At 50.2% G+C, this 22,719-nt stretch overlaps 9 protein-coding genes across 9 annotated transcripts; 4 read left to right on the forward strand and 5 right to left on the reverse strand.

Moving 5' to 3' along the window:
* Positions 1-980: 980 nt before the first annotated feature.
* On the forward strand, positions 981-3,239 carry N7520_005327 (WD40 repeat domain-containing protein; the record flags this gene model as incomplete). Its single annotated transcript, XM_057139261.1, has 2 exons — positions 981-1,752; positions 1,798-3,239. The coding sequence occupies 2 exons, from the start codon at positions 981-983 to the stop codon at positions 3,237-3,239; spliced, it is 2,214 nt and encodes a 737-aa protein (XP_056997468.1).
* A 636-nt stretch (positions 3,240-3,875) lies between these two features.
* Positions 3,876-4,933, forward strand: N7520_005328 (uncharacterized protein; the record flags this gene model as incomplete). The annotated part of the gene is made up of 2 exons (XM_057139262.1): positions 3,876-4,733; positions 4,799-4,933. 2 exons carry the CDS (start codon positions 3,876-3,878, stop codon positions 4,931-4,933), a joined length of 993 nt encoding a protein of 330 aa, XP_056997469.1.
* A 350-nt stretch (positions 4,934-5,283) lies between these two features.
* On the reverse strand, positions 5,284-9,287 carry N7520_005329 (class I myosin myoA; the record flags this gene model as incomplete). Its single annotated transcript, XM_057139263.1, has 5 exons — positions 5,284-5,696; positions 5,744-8,812; positions 8,873-8,918; positions 8,976-9,209; positions 9,285-9,287. The coding sequence occupies 5 exons, from the start codon at positions 9,285-9,287 to the stop codon at positions 5,284-5,286; spliced, it is 3,765 nt and encodes a 1,254-aa protein (XP_056997470.1).
* A 1,157-nt stretch (positions 9,288-10,444) lies between these two features.
* Positions 10,445-11,334, reverse strand: N7520_005330 (OPA3 family protein; the record flags this gene model as incomplete). Its single annotated transcript, XM_057139264.1, has 2 exons — positions 10,445-11,221; positions 11,275-11,334. The coding sequence occupies 2 exons, from the start codon at positions 11,332-11,334 to the stop codon at positions 10,445-10,447; spliced, it is 837 nt and encodes a 278-aa protein (XP_056997471.1).
* A 1,163-nt stretch (positions 11,335-12,497) lies between these two features.
* N7520_005331 (PLK family serine/threonine-protein kinase) lies at positions 12,498-15,886 on the forward strand (the record flags this gene model as incomplete). The annotated part of the gene is made up of 2 exons (XM_057139265.1): positions 12,498-12,797; positions 12,848-15,886. 2 exons carry the CDS (start codon positions 12,498-12,500, stop codon positions 15,884-15,886), a joined length of 3,339 nt encoding a protein of 1,112 aa, XP_056997472.1.
* A 345-nt stretch (positions 15,887-16,231) lies between these two features.
* Positions 16,232-17,480, forward strand: N7520_005332 (NAD(P)-dependent alcohol dehydrogenase; the record flags this gene model as incomplete). The annotated part of the gene is made up of 2 exons (XM_057139266.1): positions 16,232-16,360; positions 16,407-17,480. The coding sequence occupies 2 exons, from the start codon at positions 16,232-16,234 to the stop codon at positions 17,478-17,480; spliced, it is 1,203 nt and encodes a 400-aa protein (XP_056997473.1).
* Positions 17,481-17,556: 76 nt separating this feature from the next.
* Positions 17,557-19,414, reverse strand: N7520_005333 (uncharacterized protein; the record flags this gene model as incomplete). Its single annotated transcript, XM_057139267.1, has 4 exons — positions 17,557-18,687; positions 18,735-19,045; positions 19,095-19,170; positions 19,217-19,414. 4 exons carry the CDS (start codon positions 19,412-19,414, stop codon positions 17,557-17,559), a joined length of 1,716 nt encoding a protein of 571 aa, XP_056997474.1.
* A 699-nt stretch (positions 19,415-20,113) lies between these two features.
* On the reverse strand, positions 20,114-21,293 carry N7520_005334 (uncharacterized protein; the record flags this gene model as incomplete). The annotated part of the gene is made up of 5 exons (XM_057139268.1): positions 20,114-20,505; positions 20,556-20,601; positions 20,831-20,958; positions 21,019-21,224; positions 21,277-21,293. The coding sequence occupies 5 exons, from the start codon at positions 21,291-21,293 to the stop codon at positions 20,114-20,116; spliced, it is 789 nt and encodes a 262-aa protein (XP_056997475.1).
* Positions 21,294-22,495: 1,202 nt separating this feature from the next.
* Positions 22,496-22,710, reverse strand: N7520_005335 (uncharacterized protein; the record flags this gene model as incomplete). The annotated part of the gene is made up of 2 exons (XM_057139269.1): positions 22,496-22,673; positions 22,694-22,710. The coding sequence occupies 2 exons, from the start codon at positions 22,708-22,710 to the stop codon at positions 22,496-22,498; spliced, it is 195 nt and encodes a 64-aa protein (XP_056997476.1).
* Positions 22,711-22,719: the final 9 nt, after the last annotated feature.

Genomic DNA, 22,719 nt, shown 5'->3' on the forward strand with positions numbered 1-22,719 from the left:
AGTCAAAGAAATGCCTGAAAGGGATTATAACTGAGATGGAAGTCGGACGTCTTCTCCAATAGCTGAACAGTTCCAAGTGGTCGCCTAGAACTTTATTCGGACACCTGCATCAGGGCTGGCGCATTTCCCCCCGTTAGCATTCCTTGGGTCCCCCTTTCGTCATCTTACATCCCGCTTATCAGTCTTGTTTTTGATCCTGGGATCAGATCACCCTACAGAGGACGGAGTACAGGGTAAACGGTTAGTCTTTCCCCTATGCGCCACTGTCTCCAAATGTACACAAAAGAAATGATGTTTCTACCGGGGTGGACTTCCCCCACGCATTTCTCATTCCCTTTGAGGATCCATTCCCATCCCCTCTGACACCGGCGCTAACCCGAAAAAACGGCTGTGCTGTGCTCAGTCCCATCCGTCACTCCGTCTAATTAACGGCCCGCACATTCCCATCCCCTCATCTTTCTCTTTCTCCTTTCCTAGAACTTCTCATCACCCCGCCACCCTCGTGCGGTACTAGCGATCTGATCGCCGACTTCAACCGTCGCGGCATTACGGCATTACTGTCTCACCCGCATTACTGTATCGGCTGGGGCCGAGTTGCGCCACGCAGAGTGGAGTCATCAGCGAGTCAGCTGCAAGTCGATTGATCAGTCAGTAAACCAGGATCTGATCCGTGATCCCGGTCGAACATCCTGCGCCAGCTCTACTTCTGCCCGTGTAACCCCGCTACCAATCAGTGGAGCCGGACACTTGGGATCAACCGTACCTTGGTGCGCATCGTGCCTGTCACATTTTCCCTCAACTTGCTTTTCTTACTTTCCTTTTTGTTTTCTCGCCATACGGGTTATTGCCTTCCCCCATGACGGGCGATGCTCGGTGACAGCAACTCTGCACCTATTCGTCCGTCCGGCCTGTATTCAGGCGCCCCGAATATAGCTCGAGATGCGTCATGTGATACCACAACTGTGCCAGCTCATCGAGGTATGAATAACGCTCCGTCAGATTCGACCGGCAGGCCCGCTGCTTCTGATGCTTCGAGTATGGACGTTTCACCTGCTTTATCGCCTGCCTCGCGGTGGACTGGGGTACCCTCCGAAGATGATCGGCGGTTACATAGTGTGGGAGTCGCCGCTCTAGCTGCCGTCTCACAGTACCCACGCCCTGTGGATGAGGGGGATTCTTTTTTAGTCTCAGAGGTTGTCAGTGCAATGACGAGCATTTCCCATCCTGCGTTCCATCGCTCCCATCTGGCAATGGAGAGTGATGGAGATAGCTCTGAGACTGACCAAGATGGAGGAGTGTACTTGGAGGCGAGCATGTCTGAGTCGGAGCCTTCCAGGTCATTGTCGGGTGATGATACCGGTATGGAAGACATGGAAGATTCGATTGAGCGAACTGTGACCTGGCAAAACACCGCTACAATCGCAAGTGCCCATGATCATTCCAACTTGCAGACGGACATGGTTATGGACTATGAGCCTCCCTTTGCGGACTATGCTTCGTCGCCGTCTTCCGGGTCCGATTATGACCTAGAGGATTTGCTCAAGTTTTATCCAGGCGAAGAAGAATACTTGCGCCAGCGCACAGCCGCTCGTTCCCCTGAGGTCTCTACGCACGATGTGAACCTGGACCAATTTTATGACCATGTCACTTATGATGAGCCTGACCTGGAAGCCTTACAGCCACCTGGTGGGACCACGGGCGAACCCCAGGAGGCTTTAGAAATCCATCCTGCATCCATCATTCATACAACCAGTAAGTCGGCAATCGACTAAATGGGAACTAGTCTAACAAGTTTAGCTTTCGAGCGAAATCACACCATTGATGAATTTATCCATCGTTGGATGGTTCATTCCCGCACTGTGCCTTCTGAATTTCACTCGGAGGGCAGAATTCCACCACAATTTCGCCCACTATCAAAAATGATCAACTGGAGGCCACCTCGAGATATCTACCGACCGCAAAGAACAAAGCGCGAATTTTTTGATCTCCAGCAGATTCCGTGGACCGAAACTTTGAAGGTGAAACGAGCCGACGCCCGTTCGCTTCGCGATGCTTGGTACACATCTTACCATAACGTTAATCATTCACACAGCAACCAAGCGGAGCGACTGCCAAGAAGAGAGTTGTTTTTCCGGGCGAAATCTATGCATACAGCGCACAAGGCTTCTATCGAGCACTTTCAATTGCGCAATCTGATGTCAGTTACGGCATACAATACTGTTCAGTTTGCCAGTCGGTCCAAAATCCAGTCGTGGACCCCATCCTTGGATAATTATAGCTCTGTCATTGATTTGAGTCGCCCAAACCCTGACGTGGGATTTCTTGGCCCGGTCAAGATTTCCAGCATGAAGTCTGGACACGGTCTTACGATCGCAGGCGGGTTCTGTGGTGAATATGCGGTACAGGCATCAGATGGACAGGGCTCCGGTGTGCGAGGCTTGGTGACGCCGGACTTTAATGACGGCATCACGAACCACGTGGATATCATTCGAAATCGGACCGGCCGATCGCCGATTTGCGTGTTTGCCTCGAATGATCGCCACTTGCGGATTCTGGACTGCGAAACCAATATGTTCCTGTCGGACCAGGAACTGTCGCGCCCGATCAACTGCACCGCGACATCTCCGGACAGTCGTCTCCGCGTGGTGATCGGCGACTCACCAGACGCGTGGATCATCGAGGCCGACACCGGCCGCCCGGTCCATCCGCTCCAAGGCCATCGCGACTTCGGCTTCGCCTGCGCCTGGTCTCCTGATATGCGCCACATCGCCACTAGCAACCAGGACAAAACAGTCAATATCTGGGATGCGCGCACTTGGCGTGTCCTCGAAACCATTGACTCTGACATCGCAGGCTATCGATCCTTACGCTTCTCACCGGTAGGCGGTGGCCCGCGCACTCTACTCTGCTGTGAGCCTGCCGACCGGATCTCTATCATTGATGCTCAACTCTACCAATCCCGCCAAGTGCATGACTTTTTCGGTGAGATTGGCGGTGCAGATTACTCCCCGGACGGCAGTACGATCTGGGTCGCAAACACAGACCCCCACTTTGGCGGGTTCATGCAGTACGAGCGCCGCCAATGGGGGAACACGTTTGGATTGGCCGATCTACCGAACGAGTGGCAGTACGAGTCAGACCTTGAGCGAGATGATCGGTGTCTGCTTACCTCGCAGGAGAGAAAGTTGCGATTCATGCGCAACTTGACCGATGAGGAGCATGATCAATTTTGTATTTGACGCGCATTTTCCGTTCCTTTTTCTCCTCTCTTTCTTTTATTATCTTTTCCCTTTCTTCATTCTGCCTTGCATCTGATACCCTGGGCTTTTTGGTGTTGTTGGATGTCTGCTACCTTTCCAGATAGAGTAAACCGCATATCGCATGGTCTGTCACACAAGCTAGTTATTTTCATATTATTTTGACATTTGTATCCACTTGGGGAACCTATAGGAAGTGCTACACGTAGTCCCATTTTTCAGCTGATCAGACTATTGATTTGGGTTCCAGGTTAGGCATGGTATCGCCTCAACATGCCAAAGCATGTATGCCTGGCATAGCATATAAGTACTCCATACTTCGTACCTACACGTGCATCCATTCCAACCAACTACTAGTTCGATAACGTCTTTAAACCCCGATCTGATCCAATCCAATAATTAATTCCATTAATTGCCCGGCTGAAAGCTGAAAGCTGAACTGGACCGATCTGGATCGGCTCCACCCGCCCCGCCACATCGCAGCAATCATCAAGCTCAACGTAAATAAACCAACCCCGCCCCCTCCATCTCGCCCTATTCCTTTCCCTTTCCTTTCCCTTTCCTTTTCCTTCCACCCATCCATCCCAAACCAATCTAAATAACTTGAAATTATCCAAAATGTCTTACGGCAGATCCGACAATAACCAAGAGTACGGCGGCGGCGGCTCCTACGGCGATAACTACTACGACCAAAACGCCAACTTCGAGGAGCAGCAAGGCCAAGGCCGAGGCCACGGCCAGGGCGGACACCACCAACGCCGCGACAGCGGTGAACAGTCCTACGGCCGCCAAAGCGAAAGTTACGGCCAGCAGGGCGAAGGCTACGGCCAGGGTGGACACCAACAACACCAACGTCGCGGCAGCGGCGAACAATCCTACGGCCGCCAAGGAGACAGCTACGGCCAGCAGGGCGAAAGCTACGGCCAGCAAGGAGAAGGCTACGGCCAGGGTGGACGCCAACACCAACGCCGTGACAGTGGTGAACAATCCTACGGCCGCCAAAGCGAAAGCTACGGCCAGGGTGGACACCAACAACACCAACGTCGTGGCAGCGGCGAACAATCCTACAACGACACACAATACAAAGGACGGGAGCAGTACAGTGGCGGCGACGATTTCTCCTCCGCTGCCCACCACGCTAACGAGCACCATGGCGATAACTCGCACGGTGCCATGTACGATAATGCGTTGTCTCACCTGAATCAGAGCAAGGCCAGTGGACAGTTCTCTTCTGATAACGAGGTTGATGAGGAGCATGCTATCCGGTCTCACCAGGCTATGTATGGTGGTGGAAGTGCTGAGGGTGAGAGCCATGATTCTTCGACTGTTGGAGCTGGTGCGGCTATGCAGGCTTTGAAGATGTTCAGTGGTGGCGGTTCTAGTGACGGGGGCTTTGATAAGAATAAGTTGATTGGCATGGCTATGTCTCAGGCTAGTCAGTTGTGGGATCAGAAGTCTTCTGGTGGAGCTAGCATGGTGAGTTTGTGTTTTGAGTTTCAGTTTTTATTGGATTATGGTGGATTGTGCTAATCTTCTTCTAGGGTGGTGACAAGCAGTCTGCTATTAACAATGCTGCTGAAATGGCTATGAAGTTCTACATGAAGAGCCAGGGTGGTGGTGTTGGTGGTACTGGTGGTGCTAGTGGTCTTCTTAGCTTGGCTGAGAAGTTCTTCTAAGCTTGACCTCTAGCAAGATAGGTTTACATCTCACCTAGTCCATAGGCTATGCTCGAACACCTGGATTATGGAATCTATGAACATAGGAACGAAACTATCGCGGACAGTATATATTGAACGTAACTTTCTAGTTTGTAGCTTACCAACAACCCTAGAAAGGAAGAAGGGAACAATGAAAATGAAGGGTAAAACAAAAACCCGGCTAGCCCATGCTCACACAGTAGACCAAAACCTGAATGCACGCATATGCCAGGGTTTACAAAAATGGGAAAACAATCACAGGCCTAACGCTAAGCGCAAAAAAGAAGACCTCTGAAAACTCGAAACCGACTGAAGGAAATCTCTTGAATCTACCAGTCGTCGTCATCCTGCTTTCCCTGCATAGCGTTCTGTCGCGCACGCAATGCCTCGGCAAGACCACCAGCCAGACTGGCATTGGATGTGCTATTCGGCGTTCCGCGGCCGCTTGCACCGGACGAATCACCCGAGTTCATGCTCACGGCACTGTCACGAGGAGCAGGAACAGGGGCGGTCTTCCGGCCAGCCATGTTAGGTCGCTTGATAGGGGGCGCGGGTGGAGCAGGTTTACTTTTCGCGGCGACCGCAGCTCCGGCTCCATTGGGGACAGGGCTTGGGGTTGCTCGAGAGACGGGAGGGGGAGGAGGGGGTGCGGGTTTAGGAGTCGCGGCTACTTGCTCTTCGAGGTAGGCTTCGGGAGTCCAGCCTTGAGCAGAGGTTGTCATATCCATGCAGAGCCACCATCCTGGGCAAATTAGCTTAGTTAAATTTGTAGAGGTATAGGGGACTAACCATTTCCTTCCTTTGATACAATCTGCACAACATCACCACTCTTAATAGACAATTCGTTCGCACGATCACTGTTAAAGTCATACAGGACCTTGGCCGTGTGTTTCTTCGATGCAGGAGGCGCGGGTGGAGGGGGTGGGGGAGGAGCTCGTGCAGAGCCTGTGGAAGAGGTGTGAGAATGTGAAACCTTGGTAGTAGCAACAGGCTGAGGGACTGGAACAACTCGGGGTTGCTCTGGCTGTGGGGCAGGGGCAGGGGCAGGTCTGGGTGTCGATTGAGGCAAGGGCTGTGCGGCAGGTACAGGTCTGCGAGCGGCAGCGGAGAGCTTCGACTGGCCCCCTCCTGGGCCACCGGGGCGGAGCAGCTTGCCCTTGGTGACTGGCCGAGCAGCAACCGGCTTGGGTCGAGGGGTAGGCTTGGAAACGGAGCTGGCTGGTTCACCGGCAGTGGTGTGGATCGTGCTACTCTTGTAGCTGTCGATATTGCTAGAGCCTGGGTCTTTGACGGCCTTGACCATGGCTAGCTTTCCAGGCTTCTTGTTGTATTCGATGCTCTCTCCGATCTTCAGGTTCAGAGAGCCTCGCAGAGCCGTGCTCAGGTGAGTGAAGAACTCGGTCTTGAAAACACAGTTGATCAATGGGTCTGGCTCTTGAGCACCAATTACCAATGAGAACCAGTCATCCTTCAGGTTGGAGGTGCTGACCGCTTTAATGGCCCCGATTGGAACGGTGCGTTCGGACGAAATGACAAGTTGGTTGTTAACGATGCCCTGGGCCACAATGTACACATGTCGGTTGGTCAACACAATAAACCGAGGAACCTGTTTGCTGGAGCGACCAAACTTGGACTGCAGTACTTCTCCGCGGCAAGAGAAGAGAACCTCTTCTGAGCCGCTGATGTTGCCACCGCTGCGAATCATTTCACCTGGACCACCGGTATTGCCCACGCCAAGGTAGTCACCGAGGAAGCGACGCGAACCAAGAAGACTCATTCTTCGGCGCTCCTTACGGCCTTGGAGAAGTTTATGTCCCTGGTCACGCACTTTGATGAATTCCAAACCACCGGTCATGCGGCGCCAGAACCGCTGGATCCGAATAGCGCACTCGATACGGTACCTAAGGTAATTACGCCAAGCGCGCTGGATGCGAATGGCCATGTTATGCCAGTAACGGTCGCGCATGGCCTCAAGGGCAAAGAGGGTCTCGGGTGTCTTCACAAAGACCTTGGTGATACCCATCTGGTACTCCTCTGCAGGGATACTGGTATCCTTCAAGATCTGCTTGGCACCCGATTCTGCATCGCCAGTCCATGTGTAGTCACCAGCGTATGAAGTTTTGGGAGACAAGAGGTAGAATCGTTCGACAAACTTGTCAAAGGTCTGACGATAAGCAAAACCAGCACGACGAATGCGCACGTTCTCCTGGAGACCAAGGTATTTGATCTGATGCAGCACATTGCCGACATTGTACTCCTTAGGGGCCTTGTTATCGTTGGGCTTGATGGTTCGGATGTAAGAGGGTTGCGCCTTCATCAGCGTAGCAACAAGGTCGTTGGCCGAGGCCTTGATCTTGTCACCTGCGGTAGGCGGGCGACGCTTATCATCCTGGTTCACCTGGTTGGGGAAAAGATCGTGAACGAACTGGTTGCTGCTGGATCCAGCCAGGTTCAGGAGATCCTTCAGCAACTGATCCTTGTTCTTATCGGTCATACCCTCAACGGCGTAGCTCACATCACCGGCGTAGTGCTTGATAATGAACTGGCCTTGGCGTCCCTCGAAATTAGGGTTTTGAGAAAGGAAGTTTAGACGACCAACGAATGTGTTATCGGCAGCGCCGGAATCAGCGTGAGCCGTGGCACAGGCATCGTTCAGGGCGGCGAAAACACCAGGAGGGCGCTTGTCCTCGATCAAAGAGCACACCACCTTGTTATCGAAGTACTTGATGGGAGTCCATTGGATCTGCTCGCGAGCATACTCATCTTGCTCGGCCTTCAAAGTCAACTGGATGAAAATCTGCTGCAGCTTCTCATTGACATAATTGATGCAAAGCTGCTCAAAGGAGTTCTTCTCGAAAATCTCGAAACCGTAGATATCCAAAATACCAATGGAGTTGGCCACAGTTCCGCGAGCAGCCAACGACTGGTTAACACGGGCCACAATCCAGTCAAACAGATTGAAGTAAATCGCCTTCGCCATGGCATCCCGAACAGCCGTCGCTTGCACGGTGTTCAGCGGGACTTCGTAGATAGAGCCCCTGCGGCCTCCGCGCGCAGTCTCCATCAGACGAATCGTGAAAGCCTTGTTCACTTGCGCGGCATCCACCTCCAACAGATATGCGACAAAGTCAACCACGGACTGATCCGTGATAGAGGCATTGCCGGAGTCATCTTCAGTGAATTGAACATTACCAATCCACAAAATAGCCGCCAGCATGCGGAAAACATTGTCCTGCTCCGCCTCGGTCATTCCAATCATCTGCATCGCATCCAATGTATCTTTGAACTCGCCCAAATCATCGATTCCAGGAACGTCAAAACATTTTGATCGGCTCGTGTAGAGGTAGGATTGCGGCTGCTGAATACCGAAGCTGTCTCGGTACTTCTGGGGTGCACCCTTGGTAAATTGGTAAAAAATGTGGAAGTTTCGCTCGTTGGTGATCTGGCCGACAACTCGCGACTTCTCCAACAAGTAGTTTGTAATGTTGGCTCCGACAGGCTCACCGTTGGCATTGAACTCGAGTTCGAGGTACTTGCCGAACCGGGAAGAATTGTTATTGCGCAATGTTTTCGCATTACCAAACGACTCCAGCAGAGGGTTTGTGGCTAGTACCATGTCCTTGGTCTGTTGAATTGACGAGTCACCACCTCCAGACACACTGGCGATATACTGCATGATGCGCTTGGCAGCCTCAGTCTTTCCAGCACCCGACTCTCCCGAAATAATAACACATTGGTTGTCCTTGTAGGATTTCATGTTGTAGTATGACGATTCGGCGACTCCGAATACGTGGGGAGGGACCTCGAGACGGTTCTTGCCGCGGTAAGAATCGAGTACCTTATCGGTATAAATACCCACTTGACTGTGTTAGTATTTTGGTTTCCGAAGTATCCCAGGGGTTGCAATCCATCACTCACGATCTTGGAACGGATTGACCGAGACCAACACATGGCCAATATAGGTCTGTTCGGACACCTGTCAGCCTGCCCCTGCGCGCATCCCCGCGATAGAGTCCCTTACATAAATCTCGCCATGCTCGAATCGTAGTTTCAAATTATCGTTGATTGCCTCGTTGGAGATCTTGCTCAGCAGTGTCAAGTCCGAAACTCCGATCTCCTTCTTCTTAGAAGTCTCAAAGGTGGCCTTTTTGATCTGTGATTTTCCGGATTGTCTGCCATCGCCAATATCAGCGGCTCCTTTAGAGCGTCCGAATCGACTCTTCTTTTCCCCGCCTTGCGGGCGTCGTGATTGACCCTAAGTCGGAACCGCGGGGTCAGTGCCGGAACTTGGATGTGTCAACGGGGGGTTGTCTCCGGAGGTTCGGCTCACCATGATATGTCAAACTCCCGGATCTCGCGCCCAGGCGACAATGGGGAGGTCAAAATAAGGGAAATATGTTTAGGAAGAGAGCACTAAAGAGTGGGTGTTCTAATCGCCAGGAGGAAGGGCGGACTTACGTACACAGACAAACCCAATCAAACAAGCTGCGCCACACTTAAAGGGTCTGGATCGGCTGTTGCCTTAGGGGCGAAATTGTGTTATCACTGGTTCTTCATTTACCCGCATTTCCACATACATTCAAATTTGTTCCAATTATATTCATCCTTTTCTCTAACGTGTGCCTTAACTAGTATGTGTTCATAAGGCTGTGTGGCTCGTGCGTGTCATAAATAGCAACACCGACGTCATTGGGCATACACCGAAGGCACGTTCGTAAGCGCTCGAGTCCTTGCGTCCGTTTGCTGCCAGATGGTAGATTTTTAAGCGCCTCCAAGCCTCGTATACCATAATACTCATGTTGACAGATATATTGTTATGAAGTATAGGTGGCAAATACTCCACGGCTCCGCACGGAAGTGATTAATAATAATTGTGATAATTGTATTAGATATCGGGATCACGATGTGTTGATAGCTCGTTATGGGAGTATCTAAGGGGCATCCAAGAGCATCGTCACCCTTTCTTCATTTCCTCCATCACAGCTTGCGTGTATTGAGAACACAACCGGTCGATAGTGCTTAGGTAGCTGCCGAAGAACGTTCTACCGTCACATCACTATGGCCAGACAGAGAATGGAATTCGGTATGGCTCCACACAAATGAAACGAACACAGAAGCGATCAAAGATCGATAATAATCAAATTGCTGAATAAGCGAGCATATCGAATCAACTGTGGTATTGATAGTGCTATGGGAGACCCTTTACAGTTGTAGGCTCCCTTCATTGAACCAGTAGTTGCAGAAGGTTGGAAAAGATGGTTGAAAGAACAGAGTTGGGAAAAAGTGTTAGAGGGAAGTGATGACGGTGATTAGACGAAAGTGCAAGATGAGCTGTAATGTACAAAATTCTAAGGAGCTCAGAGATGAATAAGTAGAGAGGGTATAAACACCAACAGAAAGCCACACGCACCACTTTCACCAATGGCTCTAATCGACAGCACCCAGATATTAACAACGTTAAGCGCTCTATATATAACATGCAATGAAGTCTTATTCCGAATTCTTCGACTCGGATGCTTTATTTGGTCCAGGCGAAGCAGATTGCTCACCAGAGCCTGTGGCTTTTGAGTCTTGCGGTATTTGTGAAAGGGTTTGGGGAGTCGGTCGGGGTTTGTTTGATTCCCTGCCAAACGAGAAGTACGAGGTGACAGTCGACCACCAGGTTTGCTCTACCTCGGGCTCCTCCAACTCCGGCTCTTTTTCCCACACTGCCCGCGGTAAGATACGGTGTGTCAACTTGGGCTTTTCGCCACGGGCAGCATGCAATGCCAGCAGCTCCTTCTCCAAGGCAATCAAAGCTTCCCTAGCCATTTTCTCCGATTGCTCCAGCTCAGCAAGACGTTCCTCAACGCCTTCTCGACGAGTACTTTCCTTCCGACGGGATCGCCATGCCTCGAAGATAATCAGCCCGCCGGCCACCATGAAAAGAAAGCTTTCGCTAATGAAATTTGCACCGGACTCGATTGCTTTCGACTCGGTCAGGGGTCGGATACGGTAGTGGTGAGGCTTTGCTGCTTCTTCCGCAGCAGCTTTTGCTTTGGCTTGTGCATGCTCCTCTGCTTTGGTCTCGGCCTCTGTCTTTGCTGTCGGGGACGTGGGGATGTGTTTTTTCGCTTGTGCCTCGGCGGCAGCTTGACGCTGTGAGGCAGAATTGTCTCGAATTGAGCCTAACCGTAGGCGCATGTCAAATCGGTGGAGGGCTTGTGCCATTGACACACAAAGGTTGCGGAAGCGTTCATGTTCACGAGCTTGAGCTTTCAGTCGAGTCTGCGGATCGTTGTCAGTATTGCAGGCAGACTTAGAACGCTTGTAGAGCATACCGCGATCGGTTTAGATAGGGTGCGAATCGCTAGAGACGAGAGTTTCAATGTAAGGGACATGGTGGAAACGTTGGAATGTGTGATCAAGACAAAGCTTGCGTGGGCCTGGAGCTTGACTCACGCTGTGACGTTGATCAGGTACTGCCCCCACTGTACTTCGTACTAAAGGGGATTAGTCTTTGATGACTCAGCGAGGCAATCCAACTTTCAGCAGATTCCATGGTTATCCATGAAAGTATAGAATGCTAGTACTAAGCTAGATATTAAATGATTGTGTCTAAAATATGCCGATTGTGTATGTGGGATTACTGAGATACCTTATCAGGCGGGTCTTTGGAACCTGGCGGTGAATAGTGTAGAATCATGTACTCGCTATAGAAAAGAAAATTTGGGTTTAATTCTTTCACTTTGTATGCTTCAATGTTGACAAATTTTTATTTTGCACAGTGCAGCCCTGTTTTGAGATCTTGATGGAGATCATTTTATGCAAGGTAGGAGCCTTTTTCCACACAGAGGAAGGGTTGACAATATGTAAAGGAAGTGCAAGAGAAGAGTGGCCATGATCTACAAAATATATATACCAGCCCGGAACATCGATTTAATTGAAAAATGACATAGCCTTTTCAGGTGAGCAAACAGCCAACCTTGGGACTCGGCATGGAAATAACTAGTAGCTATATAGATAGTTAAAAAAAATCCAAAGACATCAATAAACCCGGTGCAGTGTTTTTTAAGGAATAAGTGAATATTCCAGATCATCAACAACTGGAGTGAATGCGGATGACACGTGATGGATTACCTCAGCATTGGTGTTTATCGATTTCCGAATCAGGAAATCTATTATGGTCCGAACTTCTGCACTTTAGCTTCAATCCTTCCCCACTCCAACTCTCGGTCGGGTTGTGCTTTGTGGCTCTGTGGGTGATTTGTACAGTCTCTGTTTAGCGCTTTGCATTCTGGTATGTTCTCTCACCTCATCCGCCCTGAATTGATTTACTTAGTTTCGTCGGTTTGCCGACCGAGTGGAGCTCGATAAGCAGAAGCTGAACTTTCGGATGCTTGCAGGGATACCAATCTTGCTCAACTTGATACCCTCATCGACTCTACCTGCTTAATATTTGTTACTCAATGACCTTAATGCCTGCAATTTCCTGAGTTCGATCGCAAAATCACTGCAACAGCTATAATACCGGTTGCGAAACCTCGAACGAATACTTTTCATAATGGACGCTCTCTCACCAAGATCAACAAACCAAATTATCAAGCCCAAACTTGCCATGGATCGGAAAGTCGTCAACAAACCCGCCGCTGCCGGTCAGAAGGCTCCCTCTAAGAATCATGCCGACCCCCCACCTCCGTTGGTCCCAGAACCTGCGGATAGTGGAGAGCAATATGCGATAGGCGCATTCTTAGGGAAAGGCGGATTCGCTGTATGCTATGAAGGCACACTTGCGCGGAATGGCCGCGTGTATGCGATGAAAGTCGTCAAGTCTCAGATGCCACAAAAGAAAATGGAAGAAAAGGTAGGCATGCTGTTCAGTCGGTGGAGGTAAAGTTGCTGATGATATGACAGTTCCGGACCGAGCTACAGATTCATTCAAAAATGCGCCATCCATTCGTTGTGCAGTTTTACCGCGCTTTTGCATTCGAGCAAAGTACCTACGTGGTACTGGAGCTATGTCCGAATGGGTCAGTGATGGATATGGTACGGAAGCGACGATACCTATCATTACCCGAAGTAAGACGGTTCATGATTCAACTTTGCGCCGCCATGAAATATCTACACAAAAGATTTGTTGCGCACCGTGATTTGAAAATGGGGAACCTGTTTCTCGACCAATACATGAACATCAAAGTCGGAGATTTTGGCCTGGCCGCTATGATTCTCTCAGACAAGGATGCGAAAAGACGAAACACTTTATGCGGAACACCAAATTACATCGCCCCGGAGGTTCTGGATAAGAGTAAAGGTGGTCACACGCAAAAAGTGGACATCTGGTCTCTCGGTGTCATTTGCTTTGCCATGTTGACTGGTTTCCCGCCGTTTCAATCCAAAACGCAAGAGGAGATTTACAAGAAAGTTCGAAATCTGGCCTATGTGTGGCCAAAGGATTCGGAAAATAACAATCACATTCCCGAAGAGGCCAAGGACCTAGTTAGTGCTTGCTTGAATCTCGTCGATGAAGAACGCCCAGACCCAGATGACATTGTCGAGCACCCATTCTTCAACATGTACGACGGATGCATTCCTCGCCAGTTGGATCCCGCCACGCGTTTCACCAAGCCAATTTGGCTGAAGGATCAGGCTCCAAGAGGTGACGTGATGATCAGTGGTTATGGTTTGGACTCCGACGAGAAGCTGCGTGGCTATGTATACCAGGTGGATGATCCGAGCCAGCGCTATCACTCTTGCAAGGCAGCGTTTTACTCACTGTGCGGTGTTGGGCGGAAACCTGATGGGACCGCTCGCAAGTCTGTGGGGCGAAATTGCTCAAAATCTGCCTATTCTGAGTGCGAGACAGAGGATGCAAGAGGTCTGCGCCCCTCCGTTCCATTGCCTATGGACTTTATCTATCAATGGCCCCATGACCTCGAGGGCGATTGGTGTCTTGCGGAAACATCACGAAAAACGGTCCCCAGTGTTGATGGTGCTAGTGACAGCAGTATATTATCATCTCGGCGAGCTGTATCCGCTCGTACTAATCCATCAGCCACGCGAACAAATGCGGCTCTTGCTGCGGCCCAACAGCGCAGAATGGAGCCTCAAAGTCACGCCGCGACACTTCGCCAGCAGGGTCGAGTTGGCATGGTCTCTCCTCGCAAGATTCCGGGAATGGGTGAGCAGGAGCCAGCGAGACCTTACCGGGAAACCCAGGAGCCCCCTGTACCACCAGTCCCTAGTGTACCTTTGGGTGGGCTCGCGGAGCGGCCCATCCGAACTCGACGAATGGCATCGGCCTCCCAAGCCCAGACCCGGGATATTGAAAGACCGCAGTTGACCAAGTCAACCAGCATGCCATCGGGGTTGACCATTGGCAAGACTCGGTCTCAGTCTCGTCGGCTGGAGGCCGCTGGTCAAGGACCTATGTCGACCGAACCCAAGTTACCGCGATTGGAGGAAAGATTAGCTAGCCGACAGCCAACCTTACGATCATCTCGACCGGAGCTAAAGATTGCTCCCGAAAGAGCAGAACGACCAAAGGTCATCAGCCCCACCGAATCAGTATTCACATCCAGCACGCAGTCAAAGCCGGTAACCACGTCTCACGGAATCGGTCGGACCAACAGCAAGGGAAATTCGTCAACGAAGCCTCGCTCTAGTCTGGGACTTACGCCTCTCTTCCACAGCGAAGATGTTTGCGAGATCTTGCCAGGCACTTCTTTGAGCGAAGTCAACACGGATTTGCGCCTTATGTTGTCGAATCTTGTTAGCCAATCTACCCGCCGCCGAACAGGTCCTCGGAAGCAGCCCCACGCATATGTTATCAAGTGGGTTGACTACACCAATCGATATGGCATCGGGTATGTACTGGATGATGGTAGTGTTGGGTGTGTTTTCAAGGGAGAGAACGGCCAGCCGGCTTCCAGTGTGATTGTGCGAGACGGTGAAAGACACATACGCCGTAAAGCGCGCAGTGCCGATAATGGCGAGGAGAAAGGTATTCCATACTCAGAAGCTGAATACCTGATTCCCCGCCATGGCAGCCCTGTAGAATTCTACGAGAACCACGATGACGATCTGCTGGGTTGCCGTGGTATCCGGCGAGGATTCATCTCCCCATCTTTGTTCGATCCCAGAACCTCGAGGGCGATGAGATTACGCGTCAATACGGGGACAGAAGCTGACAAAGCTGATATGGAGAAGATCAAGCGAGTGAAGTTGGTCGATCAGTTTGGAAAGTACATGATTGGATCCCTGGGTCGCCATGGCGATGATGGCAGCGATCACGTCTCCAGCCACATCAGTGGTCAATTCATCAAGTTCTATCAGCGACTGGGCAATGTCGGTATCTGGGGATTCGGTGATGGCGCTTTCCAGTTCAATTTCCCGGATCATACCAAGCTGGTCATTGCTCCGGGTCGTACCCGGAGCTCTTCACCGTGGATCGACTTCTATCATCTTTCACCCTCTGCTGCACGCTACTTCTCCGCGAAGGGGAAGATGCATCCGGCTGGATTTGACACGCGCGCTGTCGCGTCAGATGAAGCGGCCACTTTCTTGAGCATTGTCAACGGAGAGTCCCTCAACTCCGTCGAAGACCGTATCCGGGAGATCTTGGATGCCAATTCCTTCCTCCAGAAAGTCAGCTTCATTAAGGATGTGTTGAAGGTCTGGATCAAGCATGGGCGTCTTGGTGGTCGTCCTATGTCCAGAGGGCTTCCAGGCGATATACCCCCAGAAATGTTCTGGCAAGGTACTCAGGAACGGTCGCAAAGCGGCAGCTCTGGGACCAAGTTTGTCTGGGTAACCGTCGGAGCTCCTGATGGTGATGGAGAGTATCGGTCGGTAGTGCTAAAGGAGAATGACAAAGAAAAGCTGGAGAAACGGGGAATGGAAGTGGATAAGGAGGTGGACATGTTGAAAGAACGACTACGAGTAATGGGTCGTTAATTTGTTGTCTATTTTGCTATTTCACGACGATATGACCTTGTTTTTGATTTGCGTTTGATATTGATAGCCGGCAATGGCATTTGAATTCATAATTCCCATACCCTTGTCACTTAACGTCACTTAACCCCTCAGTGGGCCAAATAAGCCAAGTATGTAAGACTAGCCCATGCAACTCCAAACCCTGCTCGGATTTCTGTCCTCCGACATTCTTTAACTCTGAAGCCGTTTAGACTCTGTATTTCACGTCTTCCCATAGGCCTGATTGTTCCGATCATACGACTCTAGCCTGGCCCGCATGCAAACTATAAGAGTGGTTGGCAGCCATTACCACCCATCCTAAACAATATGCAGAATCCATCCTGTCTCCTGTATGGACCAGCCGATATCCGTTTCGAGGATCACCCTCTCCCAACCATAGAAGAGCCTAACGATGTAATCATCCGCATCGCCTACATCGGCGTCAGTGGCAGTGACGTATGCCCCCTGCGCAGCATCAATAACCCCAAACTAACCTCATCAGGTCAATTTATGGCTTGACGGCGGGATCAAAAAGGGAAATCTGAAATTATACGTCTCAGAAGACGAACCTCTCATCATGGGCCATGAGGCCTCTGGCATCGTCCACGCCGTGGGTCCTGAAGTCTTCAACCTCCAACCAGGGGATCCTGTCGTCATCGAACCAGGCACACCCTGTCGAATTTGCAGTCGCTGTAAATTGGGGAAATACAACCTATGCCCCGCTATGAAATTCGCCGCCTCCCCGCCTTTTCATGGGACGTTGACGAAGTATTACAAAATCCCCGCTGATTGCTGCTATAAGATCCCGCCTAGTGTGGGAATCTCCTTTGGATTGGACGAAGCTGTGCTCATTGAGCCGCTCGCAGTGGCTGTTCATGCTGTTCGCCGGGTGTGCGTGCAGCCGGGCGATAAGGTAGTTGTTTTCGGCGCCGGGACGGTGGGATTGCTATGCGCGGCTGTTGCAAGGGAATTTGGGGCTTCGACCATCATGTCGGTGGATGTCAGTCGTGGTAAGCTTGATTTTGCACACTCGTTTGTTCCGAATGGACGGTTGTCGTTCTCGACTGCTATTCCTAATCAGTCGCTTTCGTCTGAGGAGAATGCGCAGTGCTTGAGGGGGATGCATCGCAATTCGCATTTTACAGAGTCGGATGTACCGGGCTTTGATGTGGCGATTGAGACGACTGGAGTGGAATCTTGTATCCAGATGGCTATTCATGCGCTGAGGGTTGGGGGGTCGTTTGTGCAGACTGGGCTTGGGAAGAGGAATGTTGCTTTTCCCATTGCTTCGGTCTTGGAGAATGAGATTAGTGTTCAGGGGTGCTTTCGGTATGGAGCGGGGGATTTCAAGATGGGGCTTGAGTTGGCTTTTACGCGGAAGATTGAGTTGAAGCCTCTTATCACTAAGATTGTTGATTTTGAGAATGTCGTTGAGGCCTGGGAGACTACGGGGCGAGGAGAGGGGATCAAGACGTTGATTCGGGGGGTTGGATATACGGATGATTTGGAGGATTTTGCATCAGAGAGGAATGGGACTTCGAGATATGGCTCTCGAGGTCGTAGCATGTATGAGTGAGGATTATATAGTCATTAAGCTAAATTATCTAAGTACTGTACATAAGGTCGTCAATCATCAGGTTCCAGGTTCGCCATCACCATGCTAGTGGATTCTCCTGCTGCATCGCTTGATCGGCACGCGCCTCGACGTCCTTCTCACTATCAAGATTGTCCTTGCCATCACGTAGACCTTGGGAAGTCTCCAGGGCACGATCCAGATCATAGGACTGAGTCAACAGACTGAACAACAAAGCAACACCTGATATAGCACAGCAAACGACCCAGACAATGCGCAGACTGTCTGTGTACGCTTCCTTCAGATTCAGCTTTGTGGCCCCATCAGCCATGCCCTTGATAACTTGCACCAAACCCGACGCATCCTTACTATAAGCGCTAGCCATAGGCGCCAGAGCAGGGTATTTGAGCAAGTTTTTGTACATCCGATTTTGGAAGATAACACCACCGACCGCAACACCAATCGCCTGTCCCAAGGCACGGAAGAAGCTAAACATAGCAACGGCGATAGCCAGATTCTCCGGCTCAGCGGATGCCTGAACTGCGTATCCGAGAGATGGGAACAAAATCCCCAGCCCAAGGCCCGGGACGAGGTTAAGCAGAATCCAGCCATAGGTACTGGTCTCCACCTTGATCAACCACATCAATCCCAGTCCAATCGTCGAGACAGTCCAGCCTAGCCAGATAGCCCAGCGGTAGTGTCCCGTCACCGTAATCAAGATCCCGACAACCATGGCACTGGGTGCAACGGTAAATGTCTCAGGGAAGAGAGCGACACCCGAGAGGATGGGACTGAATTCTTTGACGGCTTCGTAGTATAATGGTAGGTAGTAGAGTGTGCACCATAGGATCAAGCCTTGGAGAACACTTCCAATGAAAGAAACTGTTGCTGTGCGGTTTATGAAAATCTTGGGCGGGATGATTGGGTCGGAAGCAAAGCGGTACTCATAGAATGCGAAGACGAAGAGACCTGCAGCGCCAATGATCAAGGGGACGAGAGTGTGCCATGAGTTCCATGCATAGGAGATACCACCCCAGGTAATCGGAATCAGGAAAGACGACAGACTTCCCACGAAAAGTACAGTCCCGATATAGTCAATTTGGCGCAGTTTTTCAATTAGAGATCCGGGAAGAACCTTCAAGTTCAAGAAGAGAAGGACGAAGATTGCACCAACTCCAATAAAGGGAAAGTTGATGTAGAAGATCCAACGCTGGATGATATTAGTATACTTCAATGTTAAAGCTCTGGCTTACTTACCCAGGTCACATTCTCGGCAAATCCGCCGCCCAAAATAGGACCTGTCACTGATCCAAGACTCCACATTGCGCTCATGATTCCAAAATATTTCCCGCGATACCGGAGTGGCACGATATCAGTAATGACGATTTCACTCAAAGCGATGATCCCGCCACCACCTACTCCTTGGATGGATCGTCCAACGAGCATATAAGTGAAATTTTTTGCGACTGCCGCGACGATTGCGCCAACGCAGAAGAAGAGAATGGCGACTAGGATCATTGCGCGACGGCCAAACATATTAGAGAACGACGCGAAGCTCGGTTGGAATACTATCAGATATTAACTATGAATTTTAAGGCAGATTAAAGCCGAGTGTACCTGTAGAAGTCAACAAGAAGGAGGTACCACTCCAAAATGCTTCGATGGCTGTCCCATCCAGCTCTTGGGAGATGGTCTGACTTGGTAAGCTTGAGTCATGACACTATTGAAGGGAAAAATACCGGTAGAGCCACAGAGAGAGAAGTTCCATCCAGAGCCGCCATCAAGGTAAGAACGGCCAAAGTGAAAAACACGAGCACGCCTCGTCGACCAAGTTTGAATCCATTATCGGGATCCGTCATAACAGAAGAAGGCTTACTAGGACTAATGGGACCTGGCTTCTCCGACCCGGAGGACGAAGGATTCACAGAGGAAGGCATCCCGTGAGAACTTGGAACCTTGAAACCTTGAAAAGTATAAGATTAGTGTATGCAAATAATGAAGCAAGGGAGCATCTCAGAGAGCTATATACATTAGATCGGATTTTAGGAAACCCAAATCCCATTCCAGCCTCAAAGGGATCCACAGATCAGAGTTTCATAAGGAATTAGTTCACCCGCTAGCTCCAGACCGGGATAAGCTCAAGCCGATTAGCCTCTAATAGTTGACAATTGATGTTGAGATGGATTGGAAACATGCCAAGAATCGGGCTAATAACCGGCCGAAGCGGCGATCGGTGTAATCTCTTAGGCCCACGGGCCCGCGGACTTCATGTGGATACCCGCGATCAACCACGCCTGATCTAATCTTTCTTAAAGTAAGCGTCATTTTTGACGACACGGTGTTTTCCGACAAGGCTGCATGTCAGCCTTAACGTCTTGGTGGCGTTGAATTACGTGGCTGATCGGAGTTTCTACCCGACATGCGTCTTATATTCTGCATATTGTCCGTATTGACAACAACTGGGCTACACGTCAATCTGACACCTCATCTGGTCCAAGCTGGAAGTATAAGATCTGGATGGAATCTGCGAAAATCACACCGTACTTTCTTGACTCTGAAATAGGCCAGCACTGCCGCTGCGTGACATGTCATATTGGCAGACCCGGGGAGAGATCGGGGAGACATTCCACTTCGCGCTACTGCAGAGCCTGCCACTCACTCTGAACAATAGCCGGCAACTCAGCGACCAAACTTGGGCGCGAAGGATTCCATCCCAGAATCTTACGCGCGCGGCGGGCACGACCGCGAGAATTCATCCCCCAGCTCAGCGACTCAAAACCAGCGTATCGCTTTGCACTATCCAGATCGATTGGTTCGGCTTTCACCTCTGGCAGATACCCCAGTCTCGTGGCTGAATCCACCGTCTGCTGCGCCAATTCTCCCCAGACATGTTCCATGTTCTCGGTAAGATAGTAAGCCCCCGCACCCCAGAGCCCATCATCAGTCCGACCTGCAATGGCTGCATCAACGAGCAGCGAATAGACGTCACTTAGATCGTGGATGTGGACGTTATTCCAGAGCGACTGGCCTGCTCATATGATAGGGCCTTTTTGTAACTGAAGCGTTACTTTTGCTAACGCATAGACCTGTCGACCGCGTTGCGAACATGGGCCCCGGCCTCGACCTGTAAAATAAAATGTGAGTCTTGACCCTTGCTGACGGGGAGATTCAGGGATCACCGTAGATAGTCGGTGGGCAGACTAGAGCGGTTTTAAGCACATCCGCATGTTTCGTACCGGCCTCTAGCACGAGCTGGTCTACATTGTGATGGAATGCATGGTCGGGAAGTGTCAGGAGTTCTTCAACTCCATCCCAGTCATCGTATACTTTCTCGCTCTTGTTACCGTAGATACCGCTGTCGCTGCGAATGTTAAGATTCCTGTTCCGCCTGTGTGTAGCCAGTAACCTGGGTTTTCTTTCGTGTGGCCAGCCACTAGACCTGCGGCAATAGCCTTTGCGGCGCCTGCATGGTCGGAGGCGTCTGCGGTTTCTGAGTTTTGTTAAATTTGTTGTGGTTCAGTGAGGCTGGCTGAGAATTTACGGAGGACGATATCAGCTGCGGCACTTTCTCGCTCTAGAGGAGCTGAATTACCGAGATCACCGAGGACAATACGGATGTTTGGGTATTGGGCTTTGACCTGCTCTGCTTTTCCTGTGGTGCGAACCAGTGCAGAGAAGGAGAAATTCGGATGCTTTGCAAACAGGGTGGCTAAGGCGTCTCCGGCAATGTAGCCCGTCACACCGGTTCTGTGGTCATATTAGAATAAGGACTGTGACGCCTTGAGTTGATCGAACTCACAAGAAAATCTTGGTCATGTTGTGTGATGTCTGGTTTTCTGTATGACGTCAACACGCGAGGTGCGTGGTTTGAATCAAGAAGAAGGTTTATTAGCTGGCCCCGGAGACGGTGAATCAAACAAATAGTATACATGTTTGGGATTTCTTCAACTTGCTGAATGATGATGATAGCCGGGGATTGCCTTCTATGACCCCGCATGAAGCAATTGTCGAATTTGTAAGCGAGTGGGGTTGAAGCCCAGATCGCATCAACGTCTTTCAAGTTTCTTGATGCAGAGAAAGGGAGATTATAATGGAACAGCACGCTGACATTGGCTTTTGATAATACCGGACGGAACCAACGCCGTTACGAGCTGTTCTTGCCTGGGAAATCCTGGGAGTCAAAATCAAAATAATTCAAGCTTCGATCTGATACGGCGAATTAGATTACTTGGATTTATTGCTCACTACACTTATTCGCCTCATGACCTCAGTGATGGACTGGCTGTAGTACAGAGGCACCATGACCCTAAAGTGACCATATCTGTTCTCCATGCAAATTGTGTTATTGATCCATATAAGACCAAGACTTGAGTCTGAACAATGAATTGTCTCGTGTTTCTTCAATCAAAAAATGCTTCATTTGTTCGGGAATTGGCTTATAGTCGCCCTGTTACTTTCCTGATAGTGCTTGCTCTTCTTCTTTCCAATTTTAATCTCTACTCAGCTTTAAAGCTACTCAACAGTTGATCTGGCCGATTTCTGCTTGAACTAACTCAGAGCCAGGCTAAGATAAAGCCAAGCTGCACCTCAGATGCAGTGGCCAAATCCAGCAACCTTGACCGAGTCTCGGATTTAGCAGTCCAAGAAACAAAAACTCAAGCAACAAGCTCGCATTCCTATAATCTCAATAAAAGCACAAGTGTAGACCAAAATCGCGAGACTATATCAGACCGCTTTCTAAGTCTAATTAGGAACAGGCAATCTATCAATACATGATATATCCGCCAGGGATCTGTTCTAACATGCGGAGTAGATATAGATCAGGGAAGATTCAGTCTTCACAATTGAGTCTCTGCATCTTTGAGAGAGACCGGAACTAACACTTTCGCGGTCTTTACTATTAACTTATACTATTTGCCATTATGGATCCAAATCACCAATTTAAACACCGTATTCTTTCAGTTCAAAGGTGGATAGAAGTTTTATTTCAAAGGTGACTTATCTAGAAGATTGAAAGACTACTCTGAAGAGAACAAAGTCAGACTAGAGTCAGAGAAGCCAGAAGTCTCATCTCTTAATAGGCCTAAGCTAGCACTATTGTTGACAAAGAGCTTGACAATTGATATATGACGATTTTTGGCAGCCCATGACAGCGGCGTCTCGTCGTCCTCATCCTTCGTCTCTAGATCAGCACCCCTATCAAGTAGCAGCTTGACCACTGGCTCATGGCCATATTGGGCTG

This window comes from Penicillium odoratum (genome assembly GCF_028828045.1).
Source record: "Penicillium odoratum strain IBT 22623 chromosome Unknown utg000004l_segment0_segment0, whole genome shotgun sequence".
Taxonomy (NCBI): Eukaryota; Fungi; Ascomycota; class Eurotiomycetes; order Eurotiales; family Aspergillaceae; genus Penicillium; species Penicillium odoratum.